Source organism: Accipiter gentilis, chromosome 9, assembly GCF_929443795.1.
Source record: "Accipiter gentilis chromosome 9, bAccGen1.1, whole genome shotgun sequence".
Lineage (NCBI taxonomy): Eukaryota > Metazoa > Chordata > Aves > Accipitriformes > Accipitridae > Astur > Astur gentilis.
Window position 1 is genome coordinate 17,409,269 of NC_064888.1, and position 23,079 is coordinate 17,432,347.

General features: G+C 36.9%; 1 protein-coding gene across 24 annotated transcripts in view; it reads left to right on the forward strand.

Moving 5' to 3' along the window:
• Positions 1-14,933, forward strand: part of KCNMA1 (potassium calcium-activated channel subfamily M alpha 1) — a 531,710-nt gene extending 516,777 nt beyond the window's left edge. For 11 of the 24 annotated variants that reach the window (XM_049810032.1, XM_049810031.1, XM_049810033.1 and 8 more), the window contains 5 exons: positions 2,456-2,650; positions 4,233-4,351; positions 6,155-6,379; positions 8,458-8,486; positions 14,180-14,933. In XM_049810032.1, the coding sequence (XP_049665989.1) occupies positions 2,456-2,650; positions 4,233-4,351; positions 6,155-6,379; positions 8,458-8,486; positions 14,180-14,334 (723 nt within the window). In that variant the 3' untranslated portion in view covers positions 14,335-14,933. The remainder of the gene's footprint in view (positions 1-2,455; positions 2,651-4,232; positions 4,352-6,154; positions 6,380-8,457; positions 8,487-14,179) is intronic. The other 13 variants (XM_049810027.1, XM_049810035.1, XM_049810049.1 and 10 more) reach the window with 3 other exon arrangements.
• Positions 14,934-23,079: the final 8,146 nt, after the last annotated feature.

Sequence of the window (23,079 nt, forward strand, 5' to 3'; positions counted from 1 at the left end):
GCTATTTTACACAAACCAGCATCCATCAGTCTTAGAGCAGGTGAACATTTCTTACCATAGTTGCGCCCATTGTAAACCAGACTTGAAAAATCTACCAGTAAAGATATGCTTTACTTTTGTTTCATGTTATTCTATCTTGATTTATAGATGTAAAACTGAGAATAGCATTTTTGAATAATACTAAATACCACTGCTTAGAGAAGAAAAAGGAATAAAAAAATACTGAATAAAAGAGTGGGGAAGGTATGAGAAAAGATACTATTGCAGAAAATGCTATTCCTTTGTGAAGATAGGTGCTTAAAGTGCTGTATAGAATATGTTGAAGCACATTTTTACTGAAAGGGCTTTTCCAGCTTCTACAATTGCTGTGCCTCCAGCCTCTAGATCTGGCAGAATTTGGCTTTATATCCATGAAACTCGTGTCAAGTAACATTGCTGCCTAACTGCAGGAGCAAAGGCATTGTGCTAATTATTTTAGTTCTGAGTGGTGTATAGTATACCCTGACAAAAGCTGAGAAAAGAGACTAAACTTAATGCCAATTTTTTTATTCTGAGTACTTTCATGTTGGAAGAGTATAGCACAGTGGGAAGAGTTGCCAAAGAGGGCAACTCTGATTCTCACCTCAGGGACATTGAGGAAGAAGTAATTGAAGAACAAACAATCATGCCTGAATGTCTTCTGTCTCGCACCACGGCAATTCCTATTAAATATCATGTAATCACTCCAGACTTAACATCCCTGCAGAGGGGTCACATTGATTTTTCTTCATGTTAAGAAAGGTTTGAGTATTACACTTGAATTGTTACACAGTGCATCCAATATGTAAGAGCTGATTTGAGATTAGCTGTTGGCTTGGACTAACCGAATCTTCCTGAACCTGCTCATGTCAGACAACTCTTTACAGTACACTTTGTATTTAAAATATATAGTGCTTTACCCGGGCTAATTTAAAATAATTGGAGTTGATGAGATGCAAATATTTGCTTTAGGGCATGTGTAACAATAACAATATGTTTCTCTCATTTTAATTTAGTCAACAGGTGAATGGCGCATATGCCTATGTAAATAAGCAGAGAAGCTTGAAGTTATGAAACTTCAATGTAACAGTGAAAAATGTTGCTGCATAGAATTCATTTGCTCCTGTTTTATCTGTCATCTCAAGTGAACAATAAAACTGAAGTTTCATTATACAAAGAAAGAATATCAAAGTAACATGGATAGGAAGCTAGTTCTGCTTTTTGATCTCAGGATAAAATATTTCAACTTGTACCTCAGTTTACCCATGTATTAAATACAATTACATTACATGGATAGAGCAATGAATTTCATTGAAAAGTATTACTTTAAAAAGTATTATCTTTGGACAAGCAGCACGGTTTGAGAATTCAGTATTCATTTTTACTTGGTTGGATTACAGACAATTGTTCCAAGTCCTAAGTTCAACAAAAGTCCCAAATCTAGTAATGGAATCCACAAACCCAGGGATGTCAATCCTGTGTACTCTACAGTGAGCTCATTTTCTTCTTGTATGTCCCCATACAAGGGGAGACACTTGCAAAGCTTCTGAAAACACAGATGTTAGTGACATTGTAAGTGTCTCCTTTTTTTGTTCAACATTATTTTTTGCCCAGTACATTACATTGCAGATATCTAACTGAGTATATCAGAACTATACCAGTATACTTTTAAGTGAACTTGAAAGTCATTCATCTGGCATTAAATTAATATTTAAAATACCCATTGTTTGCCTGACAGACCAGCAATGCTACAGATGCTGGCAAAATGTCAGTGTGGAGCAGATCTTCCCTAATAAACCACACTTACCCTATACCCTAGAGTTTTTTAAAAGGACCACCAGGATCCCAAACTCATCATACATTTATCTGGAATGAACTCAAGATGTTTAATTGATACATGCTTATGTCTGAACACTGTCAAGTCTCGTAATAAGATGTTTAGTACCATACATCGGTTAGACTGCTAGAGTCCAGCCACAGTAATAAGTAATGACATTTGCAGCACAAAGGCAGCTCCCCAACGAATTGGTGACAAGAGTAAAAAGGCAATCTAGCCTGTGTAAGCTTTAAATGTGGTCTGAATTTTACAATTACATGTCCTAAAGCCCATTATTAGACATGAAGGCAATGAGAAGGAAAGCAGTCATTGCATCACTACTAACACCAATTATAGGAAACATAAATCATTCAAATTTTTGTACTTTAATAAAAATCAGCCTGAATTGGTGTTTAAAAGGAAGGATCTAGTATAGGAGCCTAATGGGATAGAAGAAAATAGAGTAATTGGAGGCTGCTGTCTTTTCACTTTCTATGTAAAATTATTTGAAGAGACAGCCAAGAACTTTAAACAGCAGAAACCCACAAAAGTTGTAATTTGGATGTCTTCAGTTGTGACTTTAATGGTGTTTGCTTAAAGAGCTTTCTCTTATCTCTGCAGACATACTTCAATGACAATATCCTCACACTGATACGGACCTTGGTAACAGGAGGAGCCACACCAGAGCTGGAAGCACTGATTGCTGAGGAAAATGCATTGAGAGGAGGTTACAGCACGCCCCAGACACTTGCAAACAGGGACAGGTGTCGAGTTGCTCAGTTGGCTTTGTATGATGGGCCGTTTGCAGACCTAGGGGTAAGATCATGAGGGATACGTAGGACCAGGGCTGGTCTGCACTCTATTTGTTTTCTTTCAGACTGAATTAAAAATCTATCTTAATTAGCGTATAATTTCTATTATTTAGTTTAATACAGCTTTTGGGTCGTTTGACAGTTTATAACACAGGGTGCCAGGTTTGCTGTTACCCTTGTTAAGAAGCTGTATGACTTCCCAGACTCCTTGCCTGGATGTCTCATGCAGAAAATCCCGTGGCTCTTCTTAGTTGTCAGCTAAAGAGATGGATGAACTGACTTGGATGATATAACTATTCTAACAATAATCCATTGTAAACATGAGCAATATCTATACCTTTGTTGGGTTTTTATAAGCTTATTTAGTGCTTCCACAGAGCTTCCAGTTCTTGCTTAAAATATACTTATTAGCTTGAAAACAAAGCTATAAGGTTTGTTTTCTGCTGCTTCTGGATGAACTAAAATTCTTGTGAAATCCTGATTTTCTGACATTTTGGTTCCACTATCCTAAGAGTGAAGTAAAAAAAACCCAACCAAACCGACAACTCCAAAAGCAAATAATAAAAGGAAAATCTTTACAGAACAGTGCATTTGGATAAAGAAGTATCTATAAATGTTTTCTGGACCAAGTCTTGTAATCTTGAGGTGATCCCAAAGTACTCACTTTGCTTTGATGATGATTTGATATTTCTTAAATTAACCTTGTGTTCACAAGCTCTGTTCAAAAAGAATGGAGCGACCTTCTTCATAGAAATGACAGGGAATTCCAGTTTAAGGATTAAGGGTGATGGGAGTACACAGATAAAAGTAAACAGCCTTTCAGTTCATGCAGAAATCCATTCATAGCCAAAACTAACAGCTCATCAAAACACTTGGGCATGAAGCATAACATTTTCACAAATAAAATAAGCAACACCAATCCTTCAAATGGTATTTTGCTAGAGCCTCAGTTGCACTACATCAGTGAAGGTAGAATGCATTAACAGTCATCGTTACTTAAGAATCAATATTTTAGATATACAAATTATCAAATCTAACTTTTTTTTCTAATCAAAACATTTCATATTATTTATGAAAAATGGCATACCTTTCATCATTATTTTACAGTGGAAGATATTATATTATCCTTTTAACCCCTCAGAACTCTAATTTCTGTTGTGCTCCCCTGTGAATTTATTTGTCTAGATGACAGTATGGCTACTGTGAAAGAAGGGTCAAAAATACTAAAAATTTTAATATCACAGCTAATGTGATTGTAGAATGTGCATTGTTTGGTACCAAAATTAATATTTCCAGCTTAAAGCAAATCACTCACTCTTCCCAATTTACCATCATTTCATGGATCAAGGCTTTCCAAAATAATGATCAGTTTGCATAACTACTTATTTGAAATAAAACATTTGGGTTATTCATTTCCATGGGTCTCATTTGTGACAAACAACAGACTGTCTATACATTGTTCTTTTTGTACAGGGTCATACTGAAAATCCTGTTCCTTGACATCGTAGTAACAGAGAAAGAAAGGAAAAAAATGTGCTGTTCTCTCTTTTCCTTTTTTTTTTTTTTCTCTTCTTTCTTTCTCCTAGGATGGAGGTTGTTACGGAGATCTATTTTGTAAAGCACTGAAAACATACAATATGCTTTGCTTTGGAATTTATCGATTAAGGGATGCACATCTAAGTACTCCCAGCCAATGTACTAAACGGTAAGCCCAGTCATTTAGAACATCTCTGCTTCACCATTCTTCAGTCTTCTCAGTGAGGAAGATCCCAGTGCCTGTAATAAATCTAAAAAAGAGCATTCTCCATTTTTTGTATAACTTTGCTACAAAAGCTAACTCTTTGAGGACTTCGTGATGATTCTTTAGCTGAGTTTAAATCATAGGCTGGATATCATAGCATCAAGTTTCAGCTAATTTTAATCAAAAATTTTTGAAGTAAATTTTCAGAACACATCTTTATCTTGTTTGATTTATGATAATCCACTGCTTGCATACAGGGAAAGGACTCCAGTTTGCTTATATCAATCAGCTGTAAGTTACTGGCTAATAATTTACATTATAGTAGCTAGACTTTCTTTTTTCTGAATGCTCAAAAAATACTCCTGTGGGCTTCCTACAGGTACTGTCTGTATCTAATAATCATTTCTTCCAGTAAATGGAAACCCTTCTTTTGGCAGGCTGCATTTGTACTTCATTAGCACCAAGGCTGACCTCAATGCTTTAAATTGAGCGGACACATTTCCATCTTTGCAAACCGAAGGCCATTTAGCAGAATACTTGAAATGTGTCTTGATTAAGTGTCTACTAGAAATACACACACAGACCTGTACCAGAACTGTCACAAATCTACCATCTGTTACTGTTCCATTCTCTACAAAAAGCATCATTATTGGGTGAACATGGCAATAAACAACCCTGTAGCCGACCAAAGCAGTTTCTTCTGTAAGGATTTGGACAAATTGAGTAGAAAAAATTATTTTCAGTTTAGATTTACACTGTACTTGCTATACTTGGGATTATTTGTTGGATTAATAAGTGACTTCTGTCCCTGAGGCAGCTAAGCCAGATTTCTTATGAGCACTGAATTCATTTGAAAAGAAGTTCTGAGCTTTGTGATCAATTTTTACTCATTTCTTGCTTGGACAGAAAATGCCTATTGCCTTGTTCAAATATGTTTTTCACATGTGTGAAAAAATTTAGCAGCAGCATCTATTAGCCCTTCCTAACCTGAAAAGGGGGTTAGTTGATGGTGGAAATTCTTGAAATTGATAGAGTTTTTGTTTCAGGTCTGGGATGTATACTTAGCAATGCTGGATTCATGGATGTGCAGATTTCTCTTTATAAATGCTCTTTGAGGCTGTGAATGTACATGTGGAATGAATGAACAAAATTAACCTCACTGCGAATTTGCTGATATATTTTCCTTAACTTGTTTTATGTACAGTCACAATCCAAAAAAAAAAAAATTATATCCCTTGCTCTATTGACAGTATTTAAATATTTAGTAAATATATAGGAAGTATGTATTTAAATATAACTGCATCTAAAATCCTCCTCTCCCTGCTTTTCAGCCATTCTTTTAAATATCATTGCTGGTGGGTATGTTACTGGTTTTTGTCAATATGTAAATCTATTTGCTAGAGTCATTGCATTATGGTACAGCTAGAGAAAGGAGGGTGATTTGTGTGGTGCCTTCTCTGAAAAAATCATGATGTGATTCACTTGAAGAACATCCTACACAGACAGTATGCCTGTGCAACAGAAAACATACAAAAAAATTATATCTGACATAAGAAGGTCCTAAATCATAATGGGTATTATGTAAGCTAAAATTAGGTACAGACTGAAGGAAACAGAAATGCAAAAATCTGGGTAAATGTTTATGAGAGAACAACTGTAGCAGAATTTTTTTAGCAGAAATCTAAACCTGCTTTTTCTTTCTCTTTCTTTCTTTTTCCTTTCTTTCTTTCTTTTTCTTTGTTTCTTTCTTTCTTTCTTTCTTTCCAGTTATGTTATCACAAACCCACCATATGAATTTGAGCTTGTGCCGACAGACTTGATCTTCTGTTTGATGCAATTTGACCACAACGCTGGCCAGTCCCGGGCCAGTCTTTCTCATTCCTCCCATTCCTCCTATTCTTCCAGCAAGAAGAGCTCATCAGTTCACTCCATCCCATCAACGGCAAACCGACCGAACCGCACCAAGACCAGGGATTCCCGGGAAAAACAGAAGTATGTGCAGGAAGATAGACTTTGATATGTGTACCTGCTCCCACTGTGTGTGAAACTTGCATTCACCACCCATTCTCCCCAGTTAATGTTTCCAGCAGTAATGTTCCCTGTTTTCCCATGGAGTTCTCCCTTTTTGTACACATATTTTGCATATGTATGACAGTGTGCATGTGATTGTCATTTTTATTTCACCACCATAAAACCCTTAAGCACAACAGCAACAAAGCAGACGGACCAAAAGTTATTTATGATGCTAGGGGAGAAAAAAAAAATTCTAAACCCATAGGCACACAGAAAACATAAATAACTCACTGCACTTACTCTACATATCAGAAAATAGAGTATATCTAACATGAACACTTGTTCTTGATGTCAGAGTTACACAAAGAAAGTAATTTAGTACAGAAGTGTTGACGTATGTTGTGGTAGGTTTTTTTATATTCATATTTACAGGAGTTGCTACATTTATTTCAAGCTTATAAAACTAACCCATTGGGGAAAGAAAAAAAAAAAAAATCTCTACTGGTTTTTCACTCTCAAGGCTTACATTGTATAGGGCTTACACTCTTTGTATAGATTATTGCTACGCACCTGCTTTATACCAAAGGAACATCAGGGACTTTTCTGCTTGTTTAAGAACTTCCTCTGACATACTAGCCTTTTGGAGATAGTGTCTTTTCCCTTTAACACTGAAACTGTCTGGGCATGGAGTTGTAAAACTCCAATGGTTTAATTTAAGTTTAGAAAGAGTCTAATTGCATATTAAATTATTATTCTGTCTATTTATACTGCCACATGAATAGCTATATTTTCTTTCACTTTTGACATTTGGAATAAAAAGCCATATGTATCATAAATATTGGATGTAAGTCATTAAAAACTGCCTTCCTAGGACTTTTACATCTTTAAAAGGTGAATTAGTCACCTTATGTACAGAATAAATAATGTTCAGAAAAGAGCAAGCATTTTTCTATGCTTAAGTATCAGATCTCGAGGGACTTTGTTCCTTTCCCCAGATGGTTGTTTAACTTTTCCAAGTTAGAGTGGTGGTATAAATCTTCCAACAAGGGTCCTAATATGTGAAGATCCTCCAGAAATCCTGCTCCATGTTCTAGCTGGTTCTTTTCAACAGGTGCCTGCCAGTCCACAGCACGCAGGAATAAAGGGGAAGAGAGCTGAGTACCTTTAAGGTCTCTCCTATTTGGGAAGAAAAGGTAGTGCTTGTGCCCAAGACAGCTAATGAGCAGACCAAGAGGGCTGGTGTGGAAATATTCACTGTGCTGAGGCACCATGTTCTAGGCACTTGCCCCAGAGCTTTGGTTCTTGCAGATTCCCACCAATGACACACCTAGCCAAACAAAAATTGTGGCAGGGAATTAAATAAAGTAGTGGAAAGTAACCTATCCTAGACAGCCATAGAAATGATACTTCAAGCTTGGTTTTTTTAGTTTCAGATGCCAACCTTTTGAAATACAGAACTAGTTCTAGGTGGTATGAAGAGTTTCCCAGGGTAGGGAGGCCAGAAACACATACCAACTTCCCTGGCTACCCAGCAAGAAAGCATGCAGACAGAAAATAAATATTTGGATGTGGGAGGGATTAGCATTGTAGCTGCCAACCCAGACAAGGTGCTTTTATGGTTAGTGTTGTTTTCTACCTTCCTCTCCCCCAAGCATGATAATTTTGAAGATTTGCTTGCTGTGTGAATTGACAATGAAGCCAAGCACTTTTACTGACAAAACCTGGAACCCTACAAGTGGGCTACAGAGAGTGCCACTGTGCAGTGTTAAGCATAATGATTGGAATACAGTATATATGTGTGTGTGCATTCAAAAGCAGCTGTAAGTCCTATCAGTGAAATATGTTGCAAATTGTGGATGGTCCCTTACAAATGAGTCTATTACAGTTGCTTTTCATCATAAAGACAAATTAACGTGTTTCTTTTTGCAAAGAAAGTTATCATGTTTTGCCCTAAGAATATTTATTACTACAAGGATGTGCCAGTTAAAGTGCTCAACAGGAAATATGACAGTTTAAAACCATTGTAAAACTTACATAGCTTACTTCTTTTTCTAAAGTGCAACAAGGATGAATAGAATGGGCCAAGGTATGACAATTAATGGTTCTGCATGACCTAGCAACTGCTGTGGGTTTCCTTCTATAACTTTGTCCTTGTGAAAACTTGTGAAATTAAAAAAAAAATAGTTACAAACTTTATTCAGTTATTGGTTTGTTTGTTTGGTTGTTTTGTTGGTTTTCTTTTGCCTTTTTTTTCCCTCCAAACCAGAAGTAAAACTGGCTGCTGCTGCTGCTGCTGCTGTTGCTCAACCCTGTTTGATTTTTTATCCTCTCATCTGCTTGCCTTTCTAATTGCACGTGTCCTTTTGTAAACACCCAGGTTTCTGCTCAATGAAGATGCCTACCCTGGTGCAGACATTACTTTAATTTCCCATTCCTCATTCCAATTCCTTTCCTCCCTTCCCTTTCCTACTCCCCTGTCCCCTGTGTATGTTCATGAGCATCTTTTTATGTTGGCAATATTGACTGAAGGTAGTCGAGAGCAGTTATGCATTTTGGAAGAATGTTAATGGCTTTGACACCAAAATGCTTTTTCATTAATGTTTTATCTGTTTTCCATTTAGCAGAGGTAGGAAGGGTGTTAATATGAAGCCACTTGTCACATACTACATAATAATTTTATTAAAAAAAAAATAGTATTTGTATAACTGTGCATCTCAAATAGAAAAAATATAAACAGTGTACATCATTAGAGAAACAACTTGTCTACTTTGTGAGCAACAGGAGAGGAATAATGTGGATGCAAATCTGAATTCTTCAAATCATATTGAAGTCTAATTCTTCTCTGTCTTCTGTCCTAAAGTTGGAAGGCGTAAAGTTTTGATTTTTAGTTATGCCATGTGCAATTTTCACTGCTAACTATAGTCAAACTGATCTAATAGTTTATTACAGTGATGAAGATTTTCTGATATGGATATACTAATGAAATTGGGAGGTTGGTCATTACAAGTAGAGGAATGTTTAAATCAACTATGTTATGTTGTCAAAATTTTTTATATTGAAAAGGAAATCTCCTATTTGTTCAGAAACTTATCCCAAGTCAAATGTTCTTAGTAAGTACCCTGGTTAGTTTCTGAAGGTGGAAAAGCAGCACCAATGTCAAGAGATGGCATTTTAGAGCTTTAAATGGAGATCCTGACACTTGTATCAGTCCCAGCATGGTTTTGACAACGGAAAGCTAGGTTCTTAGTAACATTGCTGATTAGAGTGTTGACACAAAACCATATCTAGCAAACCTGCAGGTCAGCCAGGCATTTTCCAGAGAAATTCCCATTGTCAAAAGTAAGAATTTTGCTAGTTTAAAAAAAATTAAAAATCACCAAGAGCAATTCCAGAATAGCATATTTGTCCCAGAATTTTGCCTTGGAGCAAAATAAAGACCTTCACAGAAAGTAAGAATAGTTTCTTCTCTCTCTCCCTGCAAATTACGTACTGCCTGCTTCATGTAAAATTTTCATCTGCCAAACAAAGAATTGCTGAGCAGGTGGGTGGAGAAATTTTCATTACTTTTTTTCTCATACAGGAAGAAATATCATGGGAGAATTTTCAGTTTAGCTGTGAATGAGCTGCCTATATGGAACGAGGGGAGGCACACAAACACATACATACAGACTAATTTGAAACTGCAAATGTCACAGAGGAAAAAAATGCATGTTTAAAACAATTGTAAGGTAACCTGGGATTATGGTGAGAATACAGATTTAGAAAAATCTTTGTGTCATGTTTAGCTAGTACTTTCTTTGCCTCTCCTTAGAAGAGAGGGTGTTTCACAGTGACATTTATTCAAACGTAATTATTTAGTCCAGAATTAATGCAAGAAAGCACCAGAATAATAAATCTGTTGGAGAGAATTGCTGGAGTCTTATACAAGTTGAAGAAATCTGTATTTTTAAAATTTTACTTTAATTATTTTATCTTTTTATGCTGCAGGGAACAGTCTTACACAGGATGTTAATTTCTATTTATTTGTGATAAGAGCATGAAGCCTTTAGAACCTTCATGGATGCACTGGGTTGCTGATAGCCCATTGCAAACACAGGTGTTTGAGAGGAAAGTAAATGTTTTCTGCTTTCTGATACATGAAGTTACTTAGCTGTTCCAACATCTCTTAGGTGATGCTGTCAAAAACAAACCTGTCAAATAGCACAGGAAGATCAGGGACTCTCCTGAACAGCTCTTAAAAAAATAGAAGACTATGCCTGTTCTCACTATAAAGTAGAAACACACGGTAAGGATCAATATACCTATGCCAAAAGGGAGAGACGGACTGAACTTGACAGAACTAAAAAAAAGTTGGTCAATATAACAACATATAAAGACTTAAAAAAGGGTTTTCTGGACTGATTTAAAGGAGAGTAAATAGTTTGTTTAAGATACATAAAAATCTGTGCTAAGACTTTGGAAGACATATCAAAGTCAGACTGGGAGCATAACAAAAAAGATTGTAAAGTGTGTAAGAGATTCAAAAAGGACATTTAGTAACTGGAAGCAAAATGTCTTAGTGACCAAGAGTAAAGATGAAGAGTGTCAAACTCACATTTCAAAGGTAAGTATAGAGATTGAATGGACTTCCACGGGAGATTTGTCATTACATGGTCAAAGACAATTTTAACAGCAGAAAAGGAACAGGAAAGGTAAAAAGCTGGGTCCAAGCATTTGATGCTGGAGATGATAATGCCTGGATCAAGTGTTCAGCTCTGGCAAAAAGAAATTTAAACAGCAAAAGAAATTAGAATCTACCAGTTTCTGCATTTATTATTTATTTTCTGTATTTATTACTTGCCAGGTAAAGGCAAAAAGAGCCTTGATGGTGTCTTTTAAAGATCAGCTCCCTGGATATGAGTTTTATTGTAAAAACTAACATATAAATAATAATTGCCTTGTTTTGAAAATTCCAGGGAAAGCAGGGGAGATGATGGAAGTGCTTTGCACTGGCTGCTGAGAAACACAGTGCAGTTCATCTCTAATCCTTAGCACACACACAGTTCTCCCCTTTCTTGCTACGAGATCAAATTAACTTGCACCAACTTCTGTTTGTAAGGAAAGTTTGTGCACCATATGTTAAAAAAGAAGGTAGAGATAAAAGTTCACAGTGCTTAACTTGCCTCAAAATCATTTTAAACACAAACCATTAGAAAACTGTTAGTTTGAAATTGTTTATGTGATCTTGCAAGGCTTTTAAAACATGATAACCATCACACTTTACACCTCTCTGAAAGGTTAGTTTAATCGTAGATCACATAAAATTGGTTTCCACAAATGCATAATGGTTCATGTGTCACACTTGAACTAAATGGTTTTTTAAATGGAGCTGAAATTATTTTGATGTGTACACATTCCCAGATTTTTTTTTCCTACAACCTTTCTTAAACCAGCCCCCATCAGGAACCATTCCCTTAAAGTCTCATTAATAATTCAGATGTTCTGATGACTTTAAAAGATCTATGGAATTGAGGCTTTCTTTTTTTTAACTGCTTGACAAAAAGATAAATGAATGTAGAAAGAAGCGGTAGGAGTCTGGCAAGCTGTAGATCATCTCTGAACAGATTGTAACTTTATCATTCTGTCAGGAAGAATAATTTAAAGCACTTAATCAGTTAGCTTCAGTGTGCAGGATGTAACATTATGAATTCCTATCGTCCAATCTGTTCAAATCAAAGGGAACTTAATTACAATAGGTAAGAGAGAGAGAGAGATGGGAGATTGAACATTGTTCAGACTCAGGCAACTTTATGGGGGCAGGGAACTATTTACCCTGATTGCAAATGAGTAGGATAATTTAAAAAGAAGTAAAATACATTTTAGAAAATGACAAGAAAATACAGTAGTTCTGGTTACCTTCAGTAATAAGCCACTAATTATTAATACAATTCCTTTTTTTTCAATTTAAATTTTTTAAAAAGCATAAGCACAGGTAACAAAAGTATCTGAAAAAAAAAGTTGGATTAAACCCTCATGAGTTTGGGGTTTGTTGCTGGGGAGTGGTGGTGTTGCATGTAGATGCTTAAAATCCATATCAAGTATAAGTGTTCAAATTTCTTATTCACGAAAGTGACTGAGAAGTCCAGTAATTCTAGAAATCAATCCACTTCTTTAGAGGCCCTAACTTCGAAGCTAGTTGCTTATTTTTATGCATTAATGCCCAGATATTTGTACTTTATTCTTCCTGGTCTTCCAGTTTCTATTCTCTGCTTCACCTTCTGAGCTTTTGTGCTCGATCCTTGGGTTTCGAAGGTGCATTTTCCTCTGCTTATTTTTATTTATTTATTTGTTTAAAATGAGCACTCCTTCCACTTCTGTCCTGATTCCAGCCCACATACAGCAGCATTTTAGTGGTAAGCAAAAGTGGCTGTTTGTATTATGTGAGACACTAAAGCTTAGAAATCATTTTGGGTTGCCAAAATGTAGTAGTGCATACATGTCAGAGCAGCAGCTCTGATGTGGCACACATTAAACCTTGCATGTAATAATGAAAATGCTCCAGTTGCAGAATCCTATCCCCAGAACCATTTGTGCCCACTGCTCTGCACACCCACCTCTGGAATTTGGGGAAGGAGGGTGAATGGAGACCTCTGTTCACAAATGCTTGTCAAAGCACGAGCACCTAATGGCCATAAGCCACACTAAGACCAGGAGTTTCTAATTAAGAAATGACAGCAGTAATTGCTTTCTAAAGGGCTTAAGAAAATTCTTTTTTTGTTTGTTTGTTTTGTGAATTTTAAGAAGATTTTGTCCACATCTGTGTATGAACAATGCCATATAGTGGTTACAATCACAAGCAGATAGGAAATGGCCGCAATGATGCAGCCTCTCAGCATCCTCATTCCTTCCCAGCCCACCTTAAATCAGTACCATAAAATTCTTCCTATGTTCATGGAAACAGACACTGCCCAAAGATACAAAAGGAACAGCTTCCCCTCTAATCTTCCTTCAAGTCCTTGCTTCTTTTGCCTTGCTGTCACCAATCCACTCAGGATTCAGCCCCTACTACAGTCATCTGCAGCACCGAGTACGTTCCAAACCCCTTCCCAAACTGGAGAGTTCAGCAGTGCCCAAGCAGGCAGGTTGCTAAGTAGCAATACAATGGCCATCCCGTGCAGGAACGCAGCCATCTGGCAGCATGAATGCAAGCTCTATTTATTCTAGCACCAACTGTGGAAAGTTCTTCTTTACATTCTCCTATGTGATTTCTGAACCAGAAGTAGCAACCACTCTGAGGCTGAAATTGTTCGGAGAAGCCTCTGATTCTTTAGGTTCTCCTCTGTATAGGGACTAACATGCTCTTTTCTGCATTACCCTTATCCCATCTGCTCTCCCTGGCTTCTCAGTTTAGCCTTTTATTTGTATCATCATTTTTTCAATAAATGAATCAAAGGGTATTTACCTGAGCATGAAAAAAAGAAAAAAAGAGCTCTATTATATTCAACAAGCAAATTAGCATACTGACAGTTTTCTTCAGCTTCTACTATCAAATCTGCAAACGTCATCTTCCTTTCATGAAAAGTCTTTTCAGAGGTATTAATCTAATGCACCACACTGCTAGTAATTAGTCAAAGTCACCTTCTATCGATTGCCTTTTCTCTATAAACTTTACTGACTGCTCCCCCCTCCTTGGTTGTGGGTTGTTTTGGGGTTTTTTTGGTGTTTATGTGTATATGTGCTTCACTAATTAAAACTCTCATTTTCCCTCCTTATTCTGTCTCTACCCATTTTGCTCCTTAGCAGAAAAGAAATGGTTTACAGATGAGCCGGATAATGCCTATCCCAGAAACATTCAAATCAAGCCCATGAGCACTCACATGGCCAATCAGATCAATCAATATAAATCGACAAGCAGCTTGATACCACCAATCAGAGAAGTTGAAGATGAATGTTGACTCCTTCAAGGCCAGAACTATTTTTATAAAGCCTGACAAACTTCATGAATGGTGATGTGACATTTATTCCTCTTACATGCTGAACCACTGATGGAGAAGTTAAGGGCAAGCTTAATGGGAAAATAAAGTAGACAGATCTTTGTTTGTCTGCCTTTAATATTGCTTCCACGTATTTTGGAAACTATTTCATTTATAAATGAACATAATCAAAACTAGTCATGTATAGCCTCTAGCATTTTAAATTATTTTTATTTATTAGAAAAAAATATATTTTTCTTTTTTTTTCATTGTCAAGTATTTTCCCTTTAAAAAAAAAAACAACTGCATATGTGGCCAGACTCCTAAGAAATTTAAAAAAACCAAACCTCAGTCTTTGGCATAAAGGAGAATGATGGTCACAGCTATGAGGACATGTAATTAAGGGAGACAAATGATATATTTACAAAAAGAAAAAAAGGTCCAACTTGTATTTTAGTAAATCAAAAAAGAAGGAAAAACAAAAAAAGAACAGTTCACCAAAATGTTTCTTTACTGGAGGATGTGTATTTTGTTCAGCATTGACACCAGCTCTTAATAAACTGAACTTATTTATTTTCGAAGTTGAAAGTCATATTTTTGTACACGTAACATTCTTCTCAAATATTCTTTGTTTTATTACCATATACAGATCATCTTAATTGCCAGTTATGTTAAGGTCCAATAATGCCCCCCAGACACACACTGCACACTCCCCTGCCCCCCCCCCCCCCCCCGCCCCCGCCTACACAGAGAAGCCCAGCATCCTCGATAACCTTCTGCAACACTGGCGTAGTGAACATCACTACCCTAAACCAAGGGCCGCGTAGATAATGTGTTCATAGGCAGCACTTGCTACAAGTGGCAAATCTGGCAATTCCACTCCACTTCCCATTAGCCATCAGCAGTTGCTAATTTCAGGAAGGCAAGTGTGGCAGTTTCTCTTCTTTTGCCATGTATTACAGTGCTTTAATCCAGAGTGCATAAATAGTGCATGAAATCATAAGTTATAAACCTTCTCATCTACCATATTTTGTTGGTTCCTTAATTCAAAAGTGCGGATGGCCTTGCATCACTCTTGTTTATTTAGTTCAAATTCTTCCTGCTATGTATAGAGGTTTAGCTCCAGAGCTTTGCACATTAGTGATAGCTCATACCTTGGTAAAAGGCATGCTGAATCTCCTTTTGGTGAGTTCGGATCAGGATAAGAACTGGTTTAGCCTCAGCTTTATAATCTCACCACATGCTGTTCTCAGTTAATTCCTGCACCAAGCGACATCTTACTTTAGCAGTTGCTTTTTTTCTTTATTTTCACTTTGCTGGGACACCACACATAAAAGTACAGTAATAACCAAATCAAAACAAAAGTAATGAATGTATTTATTCTGATAACTTACAAAAGGCCTTTGATGGGTGCCTTTTGTGTCAGCAGTTTCACAAAGTTGCCAACAAGCTTTATAGCCATCAGACAAAAATGTGATGTTTCATATCTGTGCTGCAGTATCTATCCACCCAAGCATTTGATGTTCTAAATGATTTAGTAACTCTCTCTATCTCAAATTAGCAACATCTGACACAATAGTGTGAAGAAAAAAAAGAAAAAAAAAAAAGAAGAAGAAAAGGCTGTGCTAATAAGGATTAAAACAAAAACATAGTACCCAGTCATCAGGAAAGGGAGAGTTTCATTGTGCAAGTTAACTTTAGGCTTTGTAATTTTGCAGAATTGTTAAATACCACAATAAAACATACCGTTGGTACTTTTATCATTAGAGAAATACCAGTGAATCAAATAAATACAAAGCAGATGATGAAGTTATTGTGAAAACAATGATGTCCACTATATAATCCAACATTTAAGCTAAACTATCTGAGCGTTAATGTTTGTCCACTGGCTGCAGTACGAATATAACCATACTAACATCTAATAAGCTTTATTCTGGAGTGACATCTTGGACTGTGACTACTTTGTTGTTACATTTTTGTAGAATAGCTCTTTAAAGACAATAACAAGAATTGTTAATACAGTATCTGTAAAATTGGATTGTTGAAAATATTTCACTCTCCTACAAAGTAACAAAATTTAAGCAGTATTTCATTATCATTTAGACCATGTTTAACCCATTTCATAGTCCCCAAACCAGAAGATGATTCTGGTGAATTTTTCCAATATATGCTGCTTCAGCTAGTGACATGTTATAATCTACATCCAGTTTCTGTGTTGGGTCATGTTAAGCCTTTACTTTGAAGTCAGTGCTCCTTTTTCATTTATGAACTGCATTCATATTATAACCAGAGTGAAAAAGCTGGTCCTGAGTACAGGAGAATTTTTGAAATTTGTATTCAACTTTTCACTAAGTAACATGCAATTTTTTTATTTATTTTTTTTTTCTTAGAAGATTGGTGTTTACTGTAAGGGTATAGAACTTTATATCTTATACTTTATCACATACAGTGCCATTTCTGAGTGTCCTTCCTTCCTTCCAAAGTGAGCGTTCACTGGATAAAACATACTAATGAATCAAATACAATACTCCTACATAGCTAAGCTTCGTGTGTGTCTCTGTCCAGTTTAACTGTCACACCCAAAAATATCGTGCTGCCAACTGTACATAAATAAAGGGCAAGATCTGAATACACTCACGCTCTCTCCCAGCACAGCTAGGCCCGTATGTAACAACGATAGATAGAACAACACCTGCAGAGAGCGAGTGAGACAGAGAGAAACAGGTATAGTTATGCGTTTGCGTTTCCCATTTATAGAAAAGCTAAGAACAATCAATAATATTTTCTTACTCCTCTTTTTTGATGATCAAAGATGCAGGGCTGACTTCTGGCAATTAGATGGAGGAACATGTAGAAAACCTGTTGGAGATCTTTGACATTCAGCCATTAAAGACTACAATAAGGCCAGCACCAATATTTGGATATATGAAGTTACATCAAGGCAGGTGGCTGGGAAAGTGGCCTAAGTGACAGCTGACAGACCACATGATGACTGATGCAGAAACAAGTTTTTGATCTTTATTGATAATTCTTATTCCTTTCTCACAAGACAACAAAAAGGGAATTTCAGCTCTTTCATTAAATGCATGCACAATTAATATGGTCTAAACATTTGGGGGGGGGGGGTAACATTCATTGGATAGTGTGTCTCTGTGCGTGTGTGTTTGCATATATGCATGTCCACACATATATGTATGTGTGGATATATATTTGCATATATATAGGGGTGTATATGTATTTGATACAGAGTCATCACAAAAAGATGGTCATTATTTTGGGGGGCGCTAGTGTGAAGAAAGTCATAAAGGAAAAGAAAATATGTGACTTCTTTTACAGACTGGCGCATGGAGGCATTGTACCTGCTATTTCCTCCTGGTTCGACCAAAAAAGCAGACATTCCTGGTAGTTATATTAGTGGTGCACTGACAGTACGTTGCAGAAACCTCTCTGACTGCTGAAGCAGGTGTGTGCCCCAGTCCCTGCTTGCACTCATCCATGCACATGCATGCCTCCACATTGCCAGAAAGCCTGCTGTCTCTCTGTCTCATGGCTATTATTTTAATTGGTCCCCTGAAGTTCATGAGCACTAAGATGAAAGGATAAAACTGTCCTCCAATGGGGTGTTGCTTGGGTGGCCAGTGACAAGCACAGCTAACATTAAGTTGTAGAGAAAAGAAACTATTCAGAGTCTAAATGCAATTGTTTTAAGGCTTCAATGTGGCCATCTTACTGTTGCTTGTAAGATGATAAGTATATGATGTATTTATTAACAGGGGAAAAAAAAAAAAAAAGCAAACATTTTCTTGTTCTTTTCAAAAGCTTTCTAAAACTGTCACCCTTGTTTTAACAGGTCTTCTTTCAAATTAGCATCGATGGCCAAACAGTTTGAAGTACACTTGGCAGAAAGCACAAACTCCTTGCTCTGGGGCATGATCAGTTATAGAGTGCTGCAGGTTCACAGACACCATTGTTATTCCACCTGTAACACAAAGGGACCCTGCAAGCCCTACTAGACCAAAAGCCAAGAGCGTAGGGACAGAGAAAGCATGGGTTGAGAGGGACACAACACATCCAGGTCCTCAAGCAAATGTAGGCATGTGGCTATCTCCAAGCCATTTTTGATGGGAAAGCCAGTGCTGCTGGTGAAGGCCATGAGCTTCAGGATAATGAAAATCTTGTGTAGCCTTATTAAGCCACACAGATGTCTTGACAGAGTTGATGAGTCTTCAGCAGCGTACAGGCTATTGCAGTGGCTGGGACTGTACAGGAAGCCAGGTTTAGTCATACTGAAGATTTTTTTTTTCCCCCTATATTTGAATGTTAAAGAAAAAGGCCACCCAATGACTCAGGCAGCATGGATGTTAAAAGACTTTATTGGCCTCAGCCAAATGTGAAGAGGAAAAATAGTTTGCATGTAATGTGCAAGAGACACTACAAAAGTATTGTCTGTAGCCTTTTACTATAGGTTGTTGGGTGGTAATGGGCAAGGTTGTTGTTGGATTTCTTTTCTTTGGCCAGTGTAAGGAAGATTTGCATTTTTTGAAATTTTCATAGAGTAGAAGAAGAGGAAAATATACTAGTGTGTTCTCATTCAGAGAGGACAGTTTTTGTTGGGGATGTAGGGGCGTGTGTGTGCGTGCGTGTAAACTACAACTACTGCAATAACTGGATGCCTAAACTAATGCATGACAAAGCAATAATTTACAAATAGGTGATTGTGCATGTTTTCACTGCTTGGTCACTCACCAGTGAATCCATAAATGTTAGCAACTGCCCTGTTCTAGCTGACTCACATGAGCTCAAAGTTAAACACAGAGTAGGTGCTTAAATGGTTTTATCAAGAAGCAGGTTCTTAAGGGCTTCTGGATCCCAATGTATTTGAAAAGAACACATATTGAGGTCAGGGGGGCTGTGGTATGTTGTTTTTAAAGCCGTTATCATTGTGAATTTTTTTAGCACCAAAAGAAGTGTATGCCTCACCTTTCATTTCTAGTTTTTAAATGTGCTTAAACAAAATAACCAAGTGTGTGAAAGGCGTTGAACAGGACAAAGTGAAAACAGAAATTCTTTCCCTGTGTTACAGTGGATTGGCCTGGGAATACCTGTCAAAGTAAGTCAATGGCAGATGCATAGAAAACTCCAGGGGAAAGGAGAGTTCTTTATATTCCTTCTTTTGTTTCCCTTTCCCTGCCATCTGAACCACCAATATCCCCAACATATGAGCAAGAACTTTTTTAAATTTTATTTTCATTTTTTTAATTCTAGGGGTATAAGGGTATTTGTTTGAACAAGTCCAGGCTTAGGGGATATAGTTTTTAAAAAATCTTTATATATGCACACCACGTCTCCTAATATTCAGTTAGCAGGCATAATATTTGTAATACTTTCGTACTGAGCAATACTAGTAGGTGTGGGTACAGCCCCCATCTGAAATAAAGGAAGGAATGGAGTAGCTGTTCAGCTGTGGCCAGTGCCTCGGATGGTACATAATCCTATAGTATTGACAATTCTGCCCCAGCATTTATCAAAGCTATATTTATATATGTATCTATTCTGGACAGATATTCTCTGCTATAGAACATGCAGCCACACTGAAACTGTATAGTCTGTAATGTGCAGTAGTCTATATAACCAAGTAAATTCCACTGAAGTTAATAGATAGGACTGCTGGTCTAATGTATCTGTTTTATATAATGGTGTACTACCGTTAACTGTCAAAATGAGAAGGGGAAGGAAGAAAATATAAAATATTTTTTTATTACTTTGGGTCTAATTTAGAACAATATCTAACTTAAGAAGCTAAACACTAACGCTGCATCTAATTAGAACCTTAGTGAGGTTGAGAGAAAGTTTCTTACTGCTTCAGTCAATGCGTTTCAGAAGAGATCTTTATAACTTAAAAAAAACCCCAAACCATAACACAACATATAGGCTGTTGAATAAATGTAATAATAGAAAGCATAGCTTTTTCAGAAACCAAAAATTTGCCATATGAGCACTTTGTTGACTGGACAATAACTAACAGGAACCACATGAAAAGGTCAGCAGACGTTATCTCAAGTTTTCCTTAAGTATCGGTTAAAAAGTGCCGCTTCTGCCATGGCATAGCTTGGGACACACATGCTTAGCCAATGCAAATAATCTAACCTCTGTCCAGAAAAAAAGAAAAGATAATATAACTTTAACTTTTGCATTTCTGTAGATTTCAAGGGCGATGGGGTTTTTTTCTTCCTTCAGAAAAAACACACACACAAACACATATATACAATATATTTTGATGGCTACATGTGTCTATTTAATTATAATTTGGGAGTGGGGTTGGGGGGGGGGTGGTACACTGAGAACCAGCTGTCATCTTAACTTAAAAGTTCATCAGGAAAAAGGAGTATGACTTCATCATTTTACTTTTTACCATTATGGGTTGGTGAGAGAGAACAAATGCTGGTGCTCAGAAATGATCTACCTGACTTTGTCATATGTAATTTCCAGTGATAAATATATTGTCCTGTAAAAAGGGTTTGTACATAACTTGTACATGGTTTCATTTTGTATTTTTCTCAGATTAAAATTTATGTATTTGTGTTCTAAAAGAAGGAGAGATTGCTGTGTTTTCTTTTTTCTCTTAGAGACAGGATGTGTCCCATAAAGTTATGCAACACATATCATGAAGTCATGAATAATATTTTATTCATGAAACCAATGCTATTAACACTTTGAACTAAGACTAACCCAGCTGCCTTTCTCTCTTGCTCACTCTCCAGAATCAGCCTCTTCCTAATAGTAATTAATATCAGCTGCTGTGGAGGATGCTGTGAGGGCTGTAAGTGAATAATTCTGCAGTAACAACAAATGTCACCCTTACACCAGTTACATAGTCAAATACAATTATAATCTGGTATAATTTAGCTACTTTACATGGTTGAACAGAGCATGTCATGGCACCTTTAGGTCTGATAGGTCAGGTTATGATGGATTGATAATTTTGCTAAGCAGTCCAAAGATTTTCTAATCTCTCATGATGAGTACATTTAAAAGTTATTTGCAGAATTTGGACTATGCTTCTTCTATTGCAGTGCAGGAGCTAGGTATAATCCTAAATGCAACTGTATGTTTTTAAGTTTAAGAAAAACTTATTCTCCTTGTGGAGTCTCTAAGATTGTGCGCATGTGGCTGGCATTCTGCCATTTAAAATAACCTTGTCATTAAAGTTGACATCATTAATCTTCTGTGCAGCAGTATCACCACAGTGATTTGTAATCAATCACAGTATGATAAACCTTGTTTGATTCTGAATCATGGCAAGGAAAGATGAAGAGCAGAGCACTGCAAAGAACTCAGTTAAGCACCCAAAAAAGTGCAAATAGTTAATTGGTCCTAACTTGGAGGTAAGTAACATAAAGAACCTGGTATAAAATGGCTACACTGGTATTTTCTAAGCAAATAGAGTGTTTTGGGGGGAAAAAAAGGGAAAAATATCAATGGACAACACTATTTGTGCAGGACTATGGAGAACTGTGTAACAAACTGGCTCAGCACCAGTGAAACAAACCGGTCCAGCCCTCACTGAGTACACCTGTCAAAACCATCCTTAGATACTCTCACTGAAAGAGTTTATGTACCATAAAACCCGTGATGTCTGCCTAGAACAGGTCAATGAAAGGACTACTCGATGTCAGTAAATCTGCATGGAGGTGTATACTACACCTACTTTAGACATTACTCCTCGACCTCAACCCTTCGTGGTGTCAGGCACTAACTAGTAAGCTTGAGTTCTAATTACTGAAGGAGAATGATAACAAGGAAGCGAGGGACAGCCATGTAAGTAACTATGAACAGGTATCCATTTTAAGATGGGAAGGTAATTCTTCACCACAGGTTTAATCAGTTGTCTGCTCCCTGCACAAGGATCCATATCACAGAAGAGGTATTTATCCATACATAGTCATCCATGAATATAAGTGTGTGCATTTGGATATGTATATTTATATCTACACATATATGTCACTACCTACTAATTTTTTTAGGGTCTTGACTCCTAGATGGCACAGCTTGCTGTCAAAACCACTGAAATCAAACATGGCCATAGAATACCTAAGGTAAGAAGCTGTTTTGTTGTGTATCTACAGCCCTGTTACTCATCAGTACAAAGGTTAGATTAAGCAGCACCCTATGCAGTTCTCCTGAAATGATATAGTAGTCCTAGTCAGCAAGTGGCTGCGGTGAATGACAGGCTGCTCAGACCTTTTCTGGACTATGAGGCAGTCTTGCTACTCTTTTACAATACTTTAGTTGAATGAATTTGTCTTTTGCTGTATAGGATGATAAATATAAATTCTGATATTTATTTTAATTGCAAATATATGGTTCAAGCTAGGAAGGTGATTTCAAAAGCATAGCTTTGTGCTTTGAAGGAACCCCCACTGAGGGGCAGGGGAACTGCAAAACAAATGTTTGCCTCACAGCCCAAAGGCAAGGTCAACAATTTGCCATAATTTTCTATAGCAATACAACACCCACCCGCGCACACACACAAAATGAGCCTCTTTCTGGCCCTCCCTCACTTAGCACAACCCCACCCTTTGCCTCATTTGCAGCCCCTAGAAAAAAAAAAATACTGTTTTAAGAAACTGTAAATCTTCTCTCACTACAAAGGTAGAAGATGTTCAGGCCTATTTCTAAGTATTAAGGGAAAGGCAATCAAAGATCTTATTAAGTGAGTCCTTAACC